The 20,710-nt window shown below is 41.8% G+C and overlaps 1 protein-coding gene across 2 annotated transcripts in view; it reads right to left on the bottom strand.

Annotated features, from left to right (window-relative positions):
* Nucleotides 1-20,710, bottom strand: part of RAB3C (RAB3C, member RAS oncogene family) — a 323,991-nt gene that overhangs the window by 283,984 nt on the left and 19,297 nt on the right. For both annotated transcript variants that reach the window (XM_055422022.2, XM_055422021.2), the window contains exon 2: nt 12,880-13,107. In XM_055422022.2, coding sequence (XP_055277997.1) covers nt 12,880-13,107 — 228 coding nt within the window. The remainder of the gene's footprint in view (nt 1-12,879; nt 13,108-20,710) is intronic.

Below are 20,710 nucleotides of genomic sequence, written 5' to 3'. Positions count from 1 at the left end.
TGGATGGCATCACCGACTCTGTGGACATGAGTTTGAGTGAACTTCGGGAGTTGGTGATGGACAGGGAGGCCTGGCGTGCTGTGATTCATGGGGTCGCGGAGAGTCGGACACAACTGAGCGACTGAACTGAACTGAACTGAACTGAAGTCCTTATTAAATCTTTCTTCCATCTTCTCAATCCTTTTCTCCAGGTTATTTATCTGTAACTCCATTTTGCTTTCAAGATTTTGAATTATTTTCACCATCAAAATTTGAAATTCTTTATCAGGTAAATTCCCTATATCTTCTTCTTTTGTTTGTGTTGGTGGGCAATTATCTTGTTCCTTTACTTGCTGGGTATTTCTCTGCCTCTTCATCTTGCTTATATTGCTTTGCTTGGGGTGGCCTTTCCCTCTTCTGGCCGTTTGTGGAGTTCTCTTTATTATGTAGTTTCTTCGCTGTGTGTGGGGTTGGACGGGTGACTTGTCCAGGTTCCCTGGTTAGGGAAGCATGTGTCGGTGTTCTGGTGGGTGGAGCTGGATTTCTTCTCTCTCCTTTAGAAGACAATGGGCTGCTTTTCTGGGAGCCTGATGTCCTCTGCCAGTATTCAGAAGTTGTTTTGTGGACTTTACTCCGCGTTCAAATGTTCTTTTGATGAATTTGTGGGGGAGAAAGTGGTCTCGCCGTCTTATCCCTCCGCCATCTTGTTCCTTCCTCCCCAGAACACTGGATTCTTATATTCCACTTGGTCGTGGAGTAGCTCTTCCCAGCTGCTCCAGCAAGGTGCAGCTGCTGTACCTTACCTTGGACAAGGGATATCTCAAGGCCACCCCTCCTGCTTTGAATGTGGATCAGCTCCTCTCGGCCCTCCGGTGCCCAAGCAGCCACCTCCTCCTGGACGTGGAACAGCTCCTCTCGGCCACCGCCCTAACCCTGGGCGCGGGGTAGCTCATCTCAGCCACGATTCTGCACGTGGTCGGTTGCGCTGGAGCCGGGCGTCTCCCGCGCCTGCGCCGCCGGAGCCTGGCGTCTCCCGCGTCTGCGCCTGCGCCGCCGGAGCCGGGCGTCTCCTGCGTCTGCACCTGCGCCGCCGGAGCCTCTGCTTTTTAATATGTTGTCTAGATTTGTCACAGCTCTTCTTCCAAGGAGCAAGCATCTTTTAATTTCAAGGCTGTAGTCACTGTCTGCAATGATTTTGGAGCCCAAGAAAATAAAATCTGTCATTGTTCCCACTTTTTCCCCTCTATTTTCTTCATCTATTAAATGGGGATAATAGATTCCTTCATGGGGTTTGGCAAAAAATACATTCTAAAATGCACATAAAGTGCTTACTTTGTGACAACACTGGGTTCATTAAAATGATACTTATCAGTTGTATCATCAAATTTTCAGGAAAACCTTAAAGATCTTTTCCTGACCTCAACACTTGAAGTCTCTAAATATTGAGACCCAGAAATGCACTGAGTCTGTAGTGAGAATGGTTGAAATCATAAGCATTTGTCAGAGTGGAATTAATGATGTAAGCCACCCCTGGGGCTCTAAGAACCTGCCTGCTGTGTTAAGCATGTTTTTTACTTCCCTTGTGGCTCAGCTGGTAAAGAATCCACCTGCAAAATCGAACCCTGGGTTCAATCCCTGGGTTGGGATGATCCCCTGGAGGAAGTAAAGGCTACCCATTCCAGTATTCTTGCCTAGAGAATTCCATGGACTGAATAGTCCATGGGGTCGCAAAGAGTCAGACACGACTGAGCAACTTTCACTTTCACTTTACTTTCTGTATTCAGATGCTTTGACAGCTGGGGCTTGTGAATCCTGGAGGGACTGCCCTGCTCAGTTAGTTAACTCTGAGAGACAGTAAACAACTCATTGGAACTCACTTTTCAATGCAAACCATCAATACAGAGCTCACAGGGCAAACACCCCAGTCTTGGGGTCTCACACTGGGCTACTATTCCCCTGGCCTAATCACTCCAGAGCCAAACAGGTATCTGATAACTAAGGAAAGCCACTAAGCCCCAGAGCCTGCTGCAGGAATTCAAACTAGCCAGTCCTCAGCCTGCTTGCATGCCTTATACAGAAACGACAATAGAGGCTGTCATCACATTCCCCTTTCTGCCTCCTGACCCACTCAGGGACTCCCCCTCACTCCCAAGGGCCTTCCCCACCAAGCCCACGTGTCCTCTTAAAATCTTGGAGCATGACAAACTACTATTTCAATGGCAGTTGTTTCCTGGGTTCAAGCCTCAACACATCTAAATAACAATAAAACGCGTCTTTTAAAATACCATCTTCCTCCAGGACTGAGCTGGGGAAGCAGGATTTATATCTTCTCAGTTTACTCACCCACTTCCTACATTAGATTTTGATAGAGACACCGCCTACATATATGGTTGCTGGATGGAAATCAGAATTCTCTTTCGTTGCATATGAACCAGCAGCACATGCTTGATGAGCAGATTCCATTTTTGTGAAAAGGAAAAGGCACTCCTTCCTGGAGCTGAGCACAGATCAGCATGTGGCACTCTGGCTGGAGTGCAGTCACACTTGAACCCTGGCTGGTGCCCTTGTCCAGTGCACAACGTGTACATCTGCATGTGGCAGGCCTCCGATCACCGTGAGGATGACTTTCTTACTAACTCAGGCTGGCCAGAGCTCAGAAATGAAGGAGGGAAGAAGACAAGGAAAGGGGAAAGAGGGCCAGGAAGGATAAGGAGTGGTGAGGTTGAGGGTACGAAAAAGAGAATGCAAAAATGATAAAATGCCAGTTCTAATTAAAAAGGAAACAGCTATCCCCTTTGTTTACCTGTCCCCTGCCCACTTTAAACCTACATCCTCTAATTAAGCTGTGAATTTTTCAAGTCAAGTCTTTCACTAGTTAGAATCAATCTTGATTTCTAGACTTGAACAGTGTAGACCTAACTTAAAAAGGAGAAGTGCTTTCTTTCAGTAAAGGAACTTGCCTTTTACTCAGGGGAGGCACAAATTTAAACTCAGTTCTCTACATAGTCTAGTTTCAAGGATTACCAGTATTCTTTATTTTGTAGATTGCTGTAGACTTCAGTAGGTGCCCAGTATGCTACTGGAGATCAGTGGAGAAATAACTCCAGAAGGAATAAAGACATGGAGCAAAAGCAAAACCAATACCCAGTTGTGGATGTGACCGGTGATAGAAGCAAGGTCCGGTGCTGTAAAGAGCAATATTGCATAGGAACCTGGAATGTTAGGTCCATGAATCAAGGCAAATTGGAAGTGGTCAAACAGGAGATGGCAAGAGTGAACACAGACATTCTAGGAATCAGTGAATTAAAATGGACTGGAATGGGTGAATTTAACTCAGATGACCATTATATCTACTACTGTGGGCAGGAATCTCTTAGAAGAAATGGAGTAGCCATCATGGTCAACAAAAGAGTCCGAAATGCAGTACTTGGATGCAATCTTAAAAACGACAGAATGATTTCTGTTCGCTTAAAAGGCAAACCATTCAATATTACAGTAATCCAGGCCTATGCCCCAACCAGTAACACTGAAGAAGCCGAAGTTGAACAGTTCTATGAAGACCTACAAGACCTTTTAGAACTAACACCCAAAAAAGATGTCCTTTTCATTATAGGGGACTGGAATGCAAAAGAAGGAGGTCAAGAAACACCTGGAGTAACAGGCAAATTTGGCCTTGGAGCACGGAATGAAGCAGGGCAAAGGCTAATAGAGTTTTGTCAAGAGAACGCACTGGTCATAGCAAACACCGTCTTCCAACAACACAACAGAAGACTCTACACATGGACATCACCAGATGGTTAACACCGAAATCAGATTGATTATATTCTTTGCAGCCAAAGATGGAGAAGCTGTATACAGTTAGCAAAAACAAGACCAGGAGCTGACTGTGGCTCAGATCATGAACTCCTTATTGCCAAATTCAGACTGAAATTGAAGAAAGTAGGGAAAACCACTAGACCATTCAGATATGACCTAAATCAAATCCCTTATGATTATACAGTGGAAGTGAGAAATAGATTTAAGGGACTAGATCTGATAGATAGAGTGCCTGATGAACTCTGGATGGAGGTTCGTGACACTGTACAGGAGACAGGGACCAAGACCATCCCCATGGAAAAGAAATGCAAACAAGCAAAATGGCTGTCTGAGGAGGCCTTACAAATAGCTGTGAAAAGAAGAGGAGTGAAAAGCAAAGGAGAAAAGGAAAGATATAAGCATCTGAATGCAGAGATCCAAAGAATAGAAAGGAGAGATAAGAAAGCCTTCCTTAGCGATCAATGCAAAGAAATAGAGGAAAACAACAGAATAGGAAAAATAAGACATCTCTTCAAGAAAATTAGAGATTCCAAGGGAACATTTCATGCAAAGATGGGCTCGATAAAGGACAGGAATGGTATGGACCTAACAGAAGCAGAAGATATTAAGAAGAGGTGGCAAGAATACACAGAAGAACTGTACAAAAAAGATCTTCACGACCAAGATAGTCACGATAACGTGAACACTGACCTAGGGCCAGACATCTTGGAATGTGAAGTCAAGTGGGCCTTAGAAAGCATCACTACGAACAAAGCTAGTGGAGGTGATGGAATTCCAGTTGAGCTATTTCAAATCTTGAAAGATGATGCTGTGAAAGTGCTGCACTCAATATGCCAGCAGATTTGGAAAACTCAGCAGTGGCCACAGGACTGGAAAAGGTCATTCTTCATTCCAATCCCAAAGAAAGGGAATGCCAAAGAATGCTCAAACTACCTCACAATTGCACTCATCTCACACGCTAGTAAAGTCATGCTCAAAATTCTCCAAGCCAGGCTTCAGCAATATGTGAACCGTGAACTCCCAGATGTTCAAGCTGGTTTTAGAAAAGGCAGAGGCACCAGAGATCAAATTGTCAACATCCGCTGGATCATGGAGAAAGCAAGAGAGTTCCAGAAAAACATCTATTTCTGCTTCATTGACTATGCCAAAGCCTTTGACTGTGTGGATCACAATAAACTGTGGAACATTCTGAAAGAGATGGGAATACCAGACCACCTGACCTGCCTCTTGAGAAACCTGTATGCAGGTCAGGAAGCAACAGTCAGAACTGTACACGGAACAACAGACTGGTTCCAAATAGGAAAAGGAGTACGTCAAGGCTGTATATTGTCACCTTGCTTATTTAACTTACATGCAGAGTACATCATGAGGAACGCTGGGCTGGAAGAAGCACAAGCTGAAATCAAAATTGCTGGGAGAAATATCAATAACCTCAGATATGCAGATGACACCACCCTTATGGCAGAAAGTGAAGAGGAACTCAAAAGCCTCTTGATGAAAGTGAAAGAGGAGAGTGAAAAGGTTGGCTTGAAGTTCAACATTCAGAAAACGAAGATCATGGCATCTGGTCCCATCACTTCATGGGAAATAGATGGAAAAACAGTGGAAACAGTGTCAGACTTTATTTTTTTGGGCTCCAAAATCACTGCAGATGCTGATTGCAGCCATGAAATTAAAAGACGCTTGCTCCTTGGAAGGAAAGTTATGACCAACCTTGATAGTATATTAAAAAGCAGAGACATTACTTTGCCAACCAAGGTCCATCTAGTCAAGGCTATGGTTTTTCCCGTGGTCATGTATGGATGTGAGAGTTGGACTGTGAAGAAAGCTGATCGCCGAAGAATCGATGCGTTTGAACTGTGGTGTTGGAGAAGACTCTTGAGAGTCCCTTGGACTGCAAGGAGATCCAACCAGTCCATTCTAAAGGAGATCAATCCTGGGTGTTCATTGGAAGGACTGATGCTAAAGCTGAAACTGCAATACTTTGGCCACCTCATGCGATGAGTTGACTCACTGGAAAAGACTCTGATGCTGGGAAAGGTTGGGGTTGGTAGGAGAAGGGGACTTCAGAGAATGAGATGGCTGGATGGCATCACCGACTCTGTGGACATGAGTTTGAGTGAACTCTGGGAGTTGGTGATGGACAGGGAGGCCTGGCATACTGTGATTCATGGGGTCGCGGAGAGTCGGACACGACTGAGTGACTGAAGTGTGTAGTGTGTATAGACTTCGAAGTTCATACAGTAGTAATACAGACACTGAAGAGAAACACAATACTAAGATATTCTTAATAATGGGTGTTGTATTATTTTTCAATCTTCTCACTGGGAGGAAATCCACTCTACAAAGCCTTTCCTGAAGCTAAACTACTTAAAAATTAAAAGCAAAATATTATAGACTCCAGCTGTGAAATATTTTAGTATATTTAAAGAAAAAAACTGATACACAATTTTTCTCCAATATATTCTTCATAGAATTAAATAGACACACAAAATAAAAGAACCAGCTCTAATACTTGAAGTCTCAAAAATTTTGAAAAATTTTGACTTGAGAATCACAGAAATGATAATAAATAAAAATGAAACAAGAAATGCTAATATAGTGAAGGACAGAGAGACTCTAAGGATACTAAAGGAATATAACCTAGTACAAATGAACCATGGTATGTGTCTAAACAAGTTTATTCCAAGGCAGTAATCAACTGCCACAAACAGGAGGTGTAACACATCCAAAAAGAAATGTCAATATTTCTAGTAGCTGTTAAAATGCATTCTTTAAATGTGGATCATTAAAAATCCAATAATCCAGTCTGTGGTTTCAGAATCCACCACCACCACCCCACCACCCCACTGCACATGCAAAAAACCTACTCATGAAATTAAAAGACTCTTGCTTCTTGGAAGAAAAGCTATGACTAACCTAGCCAACATATTAAAAAGCAAAGACTTCACTTTGCCAACAAAGGTCTGTATAGTCAATGCTATGGTTTTTCCAGTAGTCACATATGGATGGATGTGAAAGTTGGACCATAAAGAGGGCTTGCTACTGCTGCTGCTGCTAAGTCACTTCAGTTGTGTCCGACTCTGTGCGACCCCAGAGACAGCAGCCTACCAGGCTCTTCTGTCCCTGGGATTCTCCAGGCAAGAACACTGGAGTGGGTTGCCATTTCCTTCTCCAATGCATGAGAGTGAAAAGTGAAAGTGAAGTCACTCAGTCATGTCCAATTCTTTGTGATCCCATGGACTGCAGCCCACCAGGCTCCTCCGTCCACGGGATTTTCCAGGCAACAGTACTGGAGTGGGGTGCCATTGCCTTCTCCAAAGAAGGCTGAGTTTAGCATCAAAGAATTGATGCTTTCGAACTGTGATGCTGGAGATGACTCTTGAGAGTCCCTTGAACAGCAAGGAGATTAAACCATTCAATCCTAAAGGAAATCAACCCTGAATTCATTGAACTGACTGATGTTGAAGCTGAAGCTCCAATATTTTGCCACCTGATGCAAAGAGCCAACTCATTGGAAAAGACCTTGATGTTGGGAAAGATTGAAGGGAGGAGGAGAAGGGGGCGACAGAGGATGAAGTGGTTGGAATACATCGCTGACTCTACGGACATGAGTCTGAGCAAACTCCAGGAGATAATGGAGGACAGGGAAGCCTGGCGTGCTGCAGTCCATGGGGTCACAGAGAGTTGGACACAACTTAGTGACTTAAGAGCAACAAATAAAAATCTGGGCAGTCTTACCACCCAGGTTATCTCTTGCTGACATTGTGGAAATACTCTAGCCTCAAGTTTGATGCTCGTTTGCCTAATGGCAACACTGGAAACCAGGTATGAGATGTATCACGATTGTCATAACACAGCACTTATTTTGAGCATGAAGTAGCAACCAGATTGGCTTAGCTAGAAGAAGACCTGGATTTTAGACTCTGCTTTGACACTAACTGTAAGGTGAAGTCAAACCACTTCACCTCTCCGTATATCTTCATTTCCTAACCTGTAAACAATTCTATTTATGGGCAGTTTAAAATAGAGTGATCAGAATTACATGAATATCTATAGCTTTTCTTGGTAAAGATAATAATGAACTGGACTAATCCATGATGATTTTTATCGCTATGAAACAATTTTGCTTCTCTTCCTTTGAAATATATAATAGGCTATGATAGTGTGACAGAACAAGAAACACATATTTGGTCTTCCTCCTGTTCCTGACACAGAGATTCCATAATCCTTAGAATTTTATAAGTGATGGGAGTGAAAGGAGCATCTTTTATTATTCAAAATAAGCCCCTTCCAGCCACCCAAGATTTCATGCTAATGAGGTGACTCCTGGTTTACACCTACATAGCTTCAAAATGGGGGCTTATTACAACATTGTAAATCAACTATACTGCAATATAAAATAAAATTAAAAATAAAAAGAATAGGGGCTGACTGTCAGAAAAACAAACAATGTGATCAAAAAGTTGAAACTTTCAGCTCCAACCCTGACCTCTGGGAGGGGAGACAGGCTGAAGACTGAATTAATTACCAATGACCAAGGATTGCACCCATCATACCTATGTAAAGGGAGCTCCATTAAAATCCAAAAGGATGAGGTTTAGAGAGTTTTGGTGTCAGTGAATGTATCAAGGTGCTGGGAGGGTGACACACCAGAGACTGCAGGATGCTGCACCCACCCTCCCCCACAAAAATTTGCCCTATGCTTCTCTTCTATCTGGTTGTTCCTGAGTTGTGTCCTTTATAATAAATTGGTAACAGTAAGTAAACTTTTCCTGAATTCTGTGAGCTATTCTAGCAACTTATCAACCCTGAGGGGTGGGGTTGTGGACCTGCCAATTTATAGCCTGTAGGTCAAAAGCACAGGGGCCCAGATTTGTGATGGGTGTCTGAAGTGGGGGACGGGAGGAGAAGGGATAGATTTGTGGAACTGATTCCTTTACTTGTGGGATCTGTGTTAACTCTGGGTAATTAGTGTCAGCATTGTATTAAATTACAGGACATCTCCTTAGTATCTGCATAGAAATGAAGAATTCCTTGCTTTGGAAAACTCCCACATTTGGTTTCAGAAATGTTGCAAGTAGAAACAGATCATACACAGGCTAAGATAGTTGTGGACACCTTAATGAATTTGTTACACACTAATCAGTTCAGTTCAGTTCAGTCGCTCAGTCGTGTCCGACTTTCCGTGACCCCACGAATCACAGCACACCAGGCCTCCCTGTCCATCACCAACTCCCGGAGTACACTAAAACTCATGTCCACAGAGTCGGTGATGCCATCCAGCCATCTCATTCTCCGTCGTCCCCTTCTCCTCCCACCCCCAACCTTTCCCAGCATCAGAGTCTTTTCCAATGAGTCAACTCGTCGCATGAGGTGGCCAAAGTATTGCAGTTTCAGCTTTAGCATCAGTCCTTCCAATGAACACCCAGGATTGATCTCCTTTAGAATGGACTGGTTGGATCTCCTTGCAGTCCAAGGGACTCTCAAGAGTCTTCTCCAACACCACAGTTCAAACGCATCGATTCTTCGGCGATCAGCTTTCTTCACAGTCCAACTCTCACATCCATACATGACCACGGGAAAAACCATAGCCTTGACTAGATGGACCTTGGTTGGCAAAGTAATGTCTCTGCTTTTTAATATACTATCAAGGTTGGTCATAACTTTCCTTCCAAGGAGCAAGCGTCTTTTAATTTCATGGCTGCAATCAGCATCTGCAGTGATTTTGGAGCCCAAAAAAATAAAGTCTGACACTGTTTCCTACAAGTGCATAAAAATACTATTAGCTGGGGAAAACAGTTCATGTTTGACTACTAGCATATAAAATGGCAAACCATCAATGCCAGATACAGTCACAAATAAATAAAATAAAAAACTGTGCACAACTAATTATTTCCCACTATAGTTATAACAAAGAACTCCTAGAATTACTATAGAAATGTTTAGATTTAAGCAAGCTAACCTGGTACTCTTTATCCTTTTTCCCTCTGCATGACTAAAGTCATTAAGAGGGTCAGACTCATTCAAAAACATGTTCTTCAGCATCCCAGGATACATTGTCTAAGATTCTACCACCAGTTCAAGAGAAAGTGTCTTAATTAGGGCAACATGGTGAAGGGGAACAAACCAAAGCATTAGAATTTGATAGACCTAGCCTGGAATCAACCCCTTGACATCTATGATCTTGGACAAGCTATTTAATTTGTCAGATATGACTTAGCAAGTGAACAATAACAAAAACCTTCAGGTTTCTTGTATAAAATAGGAGTAATAATAGAGAGTTTGGTTGTTGTGGGAATTAGATATAAGGCATAGGTATATGTTCAATAAACGCTAGCTACATATAATATTTACACAATCGATATTTGCTTATAGACATATAGTTACTCCATGAGTATTCATTTCTTTTCCCAACTATACTATAGGTTCAATGAGCCAAAATCTTTGTTTTTGAGTGGTTCACAATCTAGAAGACCAGTTGGAATAAGGTAGTGTCAAATCTGTTTTCACACCCCCAGAATCACGGGTGCGTTAAGAGTTCCCAATGTCCCTAGGAGGAAGAAATAAGATTGTTTTGATCACAAAGAAAATAGTGGCCATCAGACTACCATTGTGACTGAGGAGAGAGCTGGGTGAAGGGTTCCCGGCTGGCTTACCCCTGAAGGGAGTGTGGGTGTCCATGAATGGAGAATGAGGTCCCAGGCTGGACTGGGCTATGAAGAGAATTAGAGGTTTTGGGGAAACGGTGGCTTATGGATGTATGTGTGCATGGAAGTCACTTCAATCATGTCTGACTTTTTGTAACCCCATGAACTGTAGACCACCAGGCCTCTCTGTCGATGGGGATTCTCCAGGCAAGAATACTGGAGTAGGTTGCCATGCCCTCCTCCAGGGGATCTTCCTGGCTCAGCGATCGAACCCGCGTTTCCTATGCCTCCTCCATTGCAGGCAGATTCTTTACCACTGAGCCACTAGGGAAGCCTGGATTATGGATGAGTAGAGACAAATTTGAACAGATTTATATGTCAGGGACTTTTTAGTGAAGTTAATGGAAACTGAGAAGCATGAGGAGGTATCAGAGTAGAAGCAGTTCAGAGAGCCGAATTGGGCTTTGCAAGGCTCAGAAAAGAGCAACTTTCATGCAGAAGACCTGAACAGATGCAACCAGACTTCAGTGTACAGGAGTGAGCTCTGGCCTGGTACTATCACTGAGGGTTTTGAAATATTTTTGTAAGTATGAGATTATAATTCTCAAAAATGTGTATTATTTGAGGTATATCTGTTTTATATTAAGGACAGATGACTTTACATCTCTACAGAGCAATTCTTTCGAGAACCTAAATTGAGAAACTGCTAGAGATTATAGGATTGCACTTATATACCATGTTGGTGTTTTACCTAAACAATCACAACAACCACCTTTAAACATTCCTAAGATTAATGGCAGGGACTGTCAGCAGAGAAATGACAGTTCTTCTGTATTAGCAGAAAGAACGTGGTCACAAAGGTAAGAGATGTGTAGTTACCAAATTAATTTTCAATTCACCAAAGCCCATGAAAACAAAGAGACCTTTCTTAGGCCTGGAACGGAAAGTTATCTCCATATAATAATCGGTTGCTTAAAGCTCAAAAGGAAGAGAATGTGAAGCAATAAACACAGCTCTTTCTGACTCCATAAACAGGGCTGCTTGCTTCTAAAGAGGGATCCACCCAACAAAAATATCTTTGGGAACCAGTAGAGCAGCAATGGGAACTGGGTCTATTTTTCCAAGTTCTTTTCTGAGTTCTAATTAGACTTTGAAAACTCCATAATAAGTAAAAAACTCACAATCTACTGTAAGCTGCCTAAGAGGATATCTACCTGTATGTATACCTGCACCTTTGAATTTTACTCCTAAGAGCATTAAGATATGAAAGGATATTTGCTATATTTATTATAAATAGATATCTTAAGGGATCTTTCCTTTAAAAAAAAAATTTAAATGCTTTACTCCAAGATTTGTCTTTCAGCTTTCCATATTTGAGGAGGCAAGCTTATCATCAGTCCTAAAAAATCAACCCTGGCACCAGCAATAAATGTTAGTAGGTGTTGGAATTGTCTCAGAAGAAGACAGAAAGCTAAAATCTTGGGAAACACCCATTTATAGCTCAAATCCATCTGAGTGGCAGATGTACAAAAGAACAGAAAAAGGGGACCACAACTCACTGTAAAAGCATTCTACCATGGTGCCCATACATAACATGATGTACAAAAAAATACTATATAACTCTCTATTGGTATAGTCAGTTTTTTGTTACTTCATCTTTTATTTATCTCAAACCTGCTACCCATACGTAATTTTTCTTCTGTTTCTCGCTTGCTATTCTCCTCAGTTATCACAGCCATTTAGTTAAGGAATCTCTGATCTTCTACAGGGGGTGAGAAGAGGCAGAAAGCCAAACACATGGTCTCAAAACTTATTGAAGAACCTTCTCTTTAGGGAAAAACCCTGTTTAGAATAAATACTTTATTTCATGTGTCTTGCTGTGTTGGACTGTGTGGTAAACATAACTCTTGGCACTGAAAACACAAGATCTGGGGAGATTAAATAGACACTTTTCAAAATTTAGCTGGGGCATTATGAAGAGACTAAACCTAAGCTTTCTCTATATTATGCTTTAAAATGACCAGGGCAGGCTGCTTCCCATGATCTAAAAAGGCTAGTTTCAGTCTGCCTATTTTGTGGATTAAAAAAGTGGCAGAGAAGGACTCAGAGACTTGCTCCAGGTCACACAGACCGTACAAGACAGAGCCAGACTTTCTATTGAGTGTTCCTTACCACAACAGACAGACATTTGGATTTTCTTTCTTCTAAAGAGTCTTAAGAAGCCTCAAATGACAACAAGGTCTAATTCAGTCTCCACACCTGAGAAAGGCATCACTCTCTTGGCCTTTGAACTAGAATGTGTTGTGGCAAAGAACCTGGCAATGGAGGCTGATGGACCCCTGTGGGATCAGAACAAGGCAGAAAGCGTTTGCCTCACACACATACATGGTCAATGTGCTTGACTGAAGGATGCTGTCGGTTCAAAGTCACTTACCCAAATCTGAAGCTTAATTCTCTTTTCATTTTTGAATACAGTTTTGACTTTGAAATCGATCCCAACTGTGCTGACGAACGCAGATGTAAAGGAGTCATCCGCGTAACGGAAGAGAAAAGATGTCTTCCCCACGCTGCTGTTGCCAATGATGAGCAGTTTGAACATGTAGTCAAAGTTCTGATCAGAGGAGTCTTTCTGGCCATACCTGGCATCTTGGGCAGAGGCCATCTGTGGGGAAAAAACAAAAGAGGTGTGGATGAGTCTTCCGTTTGCTATGAAGCTAGCAGCACATTCATTATTGGCCTTGCCAGAAACAGATGTCAGACCACTTAGGAGACAAGTTGAGAGAGCTCCGCAGCCTTCCTCTGATGCTGGTATCCATGGCAATAATTCCCTGCTGGAAGACAGAAAAGCACATCTTACAGCTCTTTCCAGCTGTGCTGGTGTTTGTCACTGCTCAGCATTCAGAACGAATCAAAGACACCAAAGGAGATGTAAAATGAAAAGAGAAGATATGAGGGCATGCAGACTCTGGAACTTTGTAATTCCAGGGATGGCAACACCAAAGTGGCTGAACAGCAGGATGCTTTTTCCTGAGTTGTCTGAATTATTAGGGTCTCTCTTATTTTCTAGGGAAGCATACCCAAAGCCTATCTCTACTTCATTTATTGATATAACTTTTAACATCCTTACATACATGATCAATCTCTTTCAAATAAAAAAATAATGATAATGACAAATACATATGGTTCAAACAATGTGCCAGGAACTGTTAAACCCTCATCACAACGCTATAAGTGGGTGCCTTTATTATTTACATATTAAAAGGAGACAGTTGAGGCTCAGAGATACTGTAATTTGCTCAATTTAACACACTTTGTAAGTAATAGAGGCAGGATTCAAATCAACCAGTGTGGTGCCAGGGCTCATGTTCTTAACACCTCCCAGCCCAGTTCCCAAAGAGAACTAAGGAAATATGCACATATGCTCTAAAGACAGTGTGGGAAAGATTCATTGCAGATGCATTCATGAAGAACTCTACCTGGGTTCAAACCTTGGTTCCACCACTTACTGGCTCTGGAATATTGAGGTTTTTTTAATTTTAAATCAGTGTACCTCAGTTTCCTCTCTTCCATGAAATGGAAAAAAAAAGTACTACACAACCTGAAACACTTGTGAAAATAACTGATGGTAAATCTGTATGACAGATGTATAAAGAAACCAGCATAGAATAAAGAATAATCTCTATAATAATCAAAAATCCTCTGGGTGGATTTTCCCTCACCTTTCATCAATGACCATTTCAACATTTATCAAAAATCCTGCTGCACTACTCTAAGTGACATCTGGCTCCATATAGAAACGAGGCAGTGAGAAGTGCATTTACCCACTGATCAGTGAATTTACCCAATTATATTTGCTGATGCTATGAATTCTTTGTTTGCCGTGCTTTTCAATACAGTAGCTACTAGTCACATATGCCTGTTTATATGTAAACTAAATAAAATTAAAAATTCAGTTACTCACTCACACTAGCCACATTTCAAATGCACAAGAGCTGCTGCTGCTGCTGCTGCTAAGTCACTTCAGTCGTGTCCGACTCTGTGTGACCCCATAGACGGAAGCCTACCAGGCTCCCCCGTCCCTGGGATTCTCCAGGCAAGAACACTGGAGTGGGTTGCCATTTCCTTCTCCAATGTGTGAAAGTGAAAAGTGAAAGTGAAGTCGCTCAGTCGTGTCCGACCCTTAGCGACCCCACGGACTGCAGCCTACCAGGCTCCTCCATACTTGAGGTCAATGGCTACAACACTGGATAGTGCAGGTCCAGGGAACTGACATAACTGCAGAAAGTTCTATTATCTGTCTAAAGTCTTTGACTAGACAGTCTTTTTTCATTCCTTATAAAATCTGATTAATAAGTACCTCCTTCTATTGGTGGTTGTTTAGTTGCCAAGTCATGTCTGACTCTTGTGACTCTGGCAGCCCACCAGGCTCCTGGGTCCATAGAATTTTTCAGACAAGAATACTGAAGTGGGTTGCTATTTCCTTCTCCAGGGGATCTTCCTAACCTGGGGATTGAACCAGGGTCTCCTGCATTGCAGGCAGATTCTTTACCAACTGAGCTACCAGGGAAATCCCATCTCTCTACTAGGGGGATGGCAAAGAGGTGGCAAAAGTACACAGAAGAACTATACAAAAAAGATCTTCATGACCCAGATAACCATGTTGGTGTGATCAATACCTAGAACCAGACATCCTGGAATGCAAAGTCAAGTGAGCCTTAGGAAGCCTCACTATGAACAAAGCTAGGGGAGGTGATGGAATTCCAGCAGAGCTGTTTCAAATTCTAAAAGATGATGCTATGAAAGTGCTGCACTCAATATGCCAGCAAATTTGGAAAACTCAGCAATGGCCACAGGACTGGAAAAGGTCAGTTTTCATTCCATTTCCAAAGAAAGACTATGGCAAAGAATGCTCAAACTACCACACAATTGCACTCATCTCACACGCTAGTACAATAATGCTCAAAATTCTCCAAGCCAAGCTTCAACAGTATGTGAACCGTGAACTTTCAGATGTTCAAGCAGGTTTTAGAAAAGACAGAGGAACCAGAGATCAAATTGCCAACATCCGTTGGATCATCAAAAAAGCAAGCAAGTTCCAGAAAAACATCTACTTCTGCTTTATTGACTATGCCAAAGCCTTTGACTGTGTGCATCACAATAAACTGTGGAAAATTCTGAAAGAGATGGGAATACCAGACCACCTGACCTGCCTCTTGAGAAATCTGTATACAGGTCAGGAAGCAACAGTTACTGGACATGGAACAACAGACTAGTTCCAAATAGGGAAAGGAGTATGTCAAGGCTATATATTGTCACCCTGCTTGTTTAACTTATATGCAGAGTACATCATGAGAAACGCTGGGCTGGATGAAGCACAAGCTGGGATCAAGATTGCCAGGAGAAATATCAATAACCTCAATATGCAGATGACACCACCCTTATGGCAGAAAGGGAAGGAGAACTAAAGAGCCTCTTGATGAAAGTGAAAGAGGAGAGTGAAAAAGTTGGCTTAAAGCTCAACATTCAGAAAACTAAGATCATGGCATCTGGTGCCATCACTTCATGGCAAATAGAAGGAGAAACAATGGAAACAGTGACAGACTTTATTTTTTGGGGCTCCAAAATCACTGCAGATGGTGACTACAGCCATGCAATTAAAAGACGCTTGCTCCTTGGAAGAAAAGTTATGACCAATCTAGACAGCATATTAAAAAGCAAAGACATTACTTTGCCAACAAAGGTCTGTCTAGTCAAAGCTATGGTTTTTCCAGTAGTCATATATGGATGTGAGAGTTGGACTATAAAGAAGGCTGAGCACTGAAGAAATTATCCTTTTGAACTGTGGTGTTACAGAAGACTCTTGAGAGTCCCTTGGACAGCAAGGAGATCCAACCAGTCCATCCTAAAGAAAATCAGTCCTGAATATTCATTGGAAGGACTGATGCTGAAGTTGAAACTCCAATATTTTGGCCACCTGATGTGAAGAACTGACTCATTTGAAAAGACCCTGATGCTGGGAAAGATTGAAGGCAGGTGAGAAGGGAACGACAGAGGATGAGATGGTTGGATGGCATCACTGACTCAATGGACATGAGTTTGAGTAATCTCCGGGAGTTGGTGATGGACAGCGAGGCCTGGTGTGCTGCAGTCCATGGGGTCACAAAGAGTCGGACAAGACTGTGTGACTGAACTGAACTTGAAAGAGAAAAGCCCCAGAAGACAGTTGAACACTAGAAACAATATACAGTGCTCAGTCTCATCTAAGACCACTTTGGCTGCTGAAATCAGAGCTGTGTATGTGTAAAACAACTGAGGGAAAAAGAAAAGGAGAGATGGTGCGATAATGTATTTCCTTTTTATAAATACTGCCAGTAGGAGAACATAACAGTATGAACAAGAAAAAGGCAAAAAGAAAATCTGTATATATTATGAAATTTAAGGACAGTAAACATTCTGATTGCATTTCACAGTTTCTTAATAAATATAAGCTTAAGCATGTCTCTATTTTACATCCATGGAACCACACAGATGTCTTCAGTAAATACAACTGTTACGATTGTTTACCAGTCGGAAAAACGGCCAGTCAAACAGGCACGTATCATCATTTTCCTTTCTGACCCAGAAATCTACATGCTAAGGTAAACTTCCCCCAACACAAGCAGTATGCCAAAAACAAAAATAGGATTATAATTCTTGACTATTGGTTTGAACAATGATGTCTTGCTCTGACAAATTTTGAGACCCCAGAAAGCCAGGTAACTGTTTCGTTTGACACTCCTATTCCTGCAGACCTAAGCCTTTCACCAATTAAGACTCTCCCCTTATGGAGGTGCTAAGTTTCACCAGGCCTGCAATTGGTCTTTGTTAAGAAGATCTTTTTACCACCTTTTATGTGAACTAGCACAGATACTAAGTACTGCATTAAGCATGTTCAGTTAAGCCACAGTCGGAAAACAACTCTACGAGTATCCTAGATCTGCTCATTCTCTCAGCCTGATTACCTACCTACCAATACCCTGAGGTGGGATTCTAATACCCTGAGTCCTGTGGATTTCTAGACTGCCTTGAAAGAAAATGTGATAAAGAAAGCTGATCAATCCCAAGTCCTAGTCCACAATTACACCAACTCCAAAACCTGCAGAAATATAGGCATCACCATTGTGTACAATTTTAAATGTAACTGGAGAGATTTACACAGAGAAAACCATACTGGAATTTTCTCCAGCATAAGAAATAGAAGATGTTCAATTTTAAAGGCTGATTATACCAGTTGCAGTGGCAGCAAATAAGGTGGCAAGAGTACAGAGGATGAGCGAGGATAAGGCTGGTGGATACAGAGTCTGTCAACCTGCTAACCTTGAAGATGGTATGTGGTTTCTTTAAACTATTTCCTGACTTATATCCCCAGTAGAATTCATCCAACTCTTTGCAACCCCACGGACTGTAGCTCACCAGGCTACTCTGGCCATAGAATTCTCCAGGCAAGAATATTGGAGGGGGTTGCCATTCCCTTTTCCAGGGAATCTTCCCTTCTCCAGGGAGCAAACCCTGGTCTCCTGCCTTGCAGGCAGATTCTTTATCATCTGCGTCACCAGGGAAGGCCCATAAGATTCACAGTGAGTCCCAAAGATGCGCATTCAGAATGCATATGTGTTTCATTAAACTTTAGAATAATGAAATAAATCCTGGTGTATAGAATGGAGTAGACTGCCCTAATCTTGCTGAGGATAGAAATGAAGCAATTTTTATCTACAAAACAGAAACAGTTATAAATGTAGAAAACAGTCTTACAGTAACCAGGAAGGAAAGGGGGAGAGGGATAAATTGGATGATTGGGATTGATATATACACACTAGTATAAAACAGGTAACTAACAAAGACCTACTGTATAGCACAGGGAACTGAACTCAATGCTCTGTAATGACCTGTATGAGGAAAAAGGCCTAAGGGAGTGGACATATGTACATGTATAACTGACTCATTGTGCTGTACACCTGAAAACAACATAACACTGTAAAGTGACTATACCCCAATAAAGAGTGAAGCAATCTGACAGCATATGAATGTCAAAGGGACATACAGACAGTCACTATGTAAGTTTGCCTACACTTTAAAATACTCTCAAGTGATCATTTCTGAAGTGTTCATGGGAAAACATGAAAACATGAGTGGGCATGAAGTCCCAGAGAGCAAACTGCATTTTATAAAAGATAGACATGAAAAAAGCCTTTTAATCGTATTAATCTTAAATTAATTAAAAGAACCATAGAGTGGGAAAGACTCTTGAGGGTTGTCCTTCTTCCATTTATCGCAGTGTCCCTCTTGCTGGCATGACACTGGTATTCTAGCCTAGCCCTCCCCATCAAGTGACAGAAAGTTCGCTAGGCTGTGAAACAGCCTACTTCATTGATGAACAACTAAAATTGTTCAAATTTTCTTTCATAAATTTGAGTTAAAATCTACTTCCCTATAGCTTCTGTTCATGTGTTCTGCCTTACGAATCAAGAGAGTTGACTCATTTACCCTCTGAAAAAACTTCAGGTGTCGGAATCACAGCTCCATAAGCATCCTCTCCTCCTGACTGGATAATCTGAGCTTCTTTAGCCCCTCTGCTCCACATGGGACGTGCTCAAAACAGCCCACACATCTAGGTTAAAGCTGACATCTCTGCAGATGTCAAAATCCCATGCATGGCTCCTACAATTGGTCACAATATTCCAGATATTTATCTGGTCAGTGCAGAATATAATAATATTCTTATGTTCTATCACACTTAACAATAAAGTAAAAAGCTGATCGCCGAAGAATTGATGCTTTTGAACTGTGGTGCTGGAGAAGACTCTTGAGAGTCCCTTGTACCGCAAGGAGATCCAACCAGTCCATTCTAAGGGAGATCAATCCTGGGTGTTCATTGGAAGGACTGATGCTGAAGCTGAAACTGCAATACTTTGGCCACCTCATGCGACAAGTTGACTCACTGGAAAAAACTCTGATGCTGGGAAGGATTGGGGGCGGGAGGAGAAGGGGACGACAGAGAATGAGATGGCTGGATGGCATCACCGACTCGATGGACATGAGTTTGAGTGAACTCCGGGAGTTGGTGATGGACAGGGAGGCCTGGCGTGCTGTGATTCATGGGGTCGCAGAGAGTCGGACACGACTGAGTGACTGAACTGAACTGAATTGTCAAATGTTCAGCACCTTTTTCCACATTCACTGTTAAAAACGTGGATCTCCCCTATCCTGATCCTATGCCTTGGCAATATACTTTTTAATGAAAATGTCAACTTTATATGTTTTCTATTACACTTCCTTTTGCTTGCTTTGATTTCCAATTCTGTTATGTTCTGATAACTTTATGTCCTTTCATCAAAAATGTTAGTTATCCCTTCTAGATCTATGTCATTCCTAAGTTTAATCAGTATGCATTTTATATATACTCACTTAAGATGCTAATCAAAATGCTAATAAGTTGGTAGACAAATAACAATGATTTTTTTTTACCCCGCTGAATATATAAATCTATGAATGAGACCTCTACAATATGTCCTTAAGGACCTTGGCAAGTTTGAAGCAAATTTTTAACCTCTGGGAGTTAGCGCCTTGCAAAGTCACTGTGCTGGCCCTCTGGGTGTGCTTGGTTCAATAGCAAGTGAACAGATCATAGATTTAATTGACGTGTCATTTTTAATTTCAATTATAGTTTCCCCAGAAGTCCTACTGACCAGGGACCAAGCAGATTACCTTTGACGAGCACAGGCAACCACAGTCTACTTCAGAGTTTTTGAACATTAGCTTTTCCAAATAAATAAGAAAGCCAAATTATCTGCAGGAATTCCCTTGGGTGCTTAAGAAACTAAACTACACTAAGCCATTTTGTGCATCTGATGAGAAAAACAGAAAGAAGTCATTTAAAATGTACTATGTTCCACCTACTACTACTGGTAACAGCCTGAAGGTCAATGGGAAGAAGAATGAGGGTAAATTATCCAGAAAGTGAAATGGAATTATTTGAAACCGGAAGAGTGAAAGTAAGGCTGGGCCTTATATATGAGAAATATGGAAATACATAAATTCATTTCAAATCTCAGTTGTTACCTGAGGGAAAAGAAAAGGGTAATAAAAGGAATTATTTCTGAGAGTTCCAAAGGAAAGACTAAATTTTAAAAACCAGGAAGGAAAATATTAAAACACAGGATTTTCAAACACCTGTCACCTGGCCCCTGGTGGTTTCTCCTGGCGAAGGGCTCCTCTGTGCTTGGTTT

Source organism: Moschus berezovskii, chromosome 18 (genome assembly GCF_049115385.1).
Source record: "Moschus berezovskii isolate FMDL1 chromosome 18, NW_MosBer_1.0, whole genome shotgun sequence".
Taxonomy (NCBI): domain Eukaryota; kingdom Metazoa; phylum Chordata; class Mammalia; order Artiodactyla; family Moschidae; genus Moschus; species Moschus berezovskii.
Note: the sequence above shows the minus strand (reverse complement) of the source record. Positions and strands in the feature narration are given on the sequence as shown.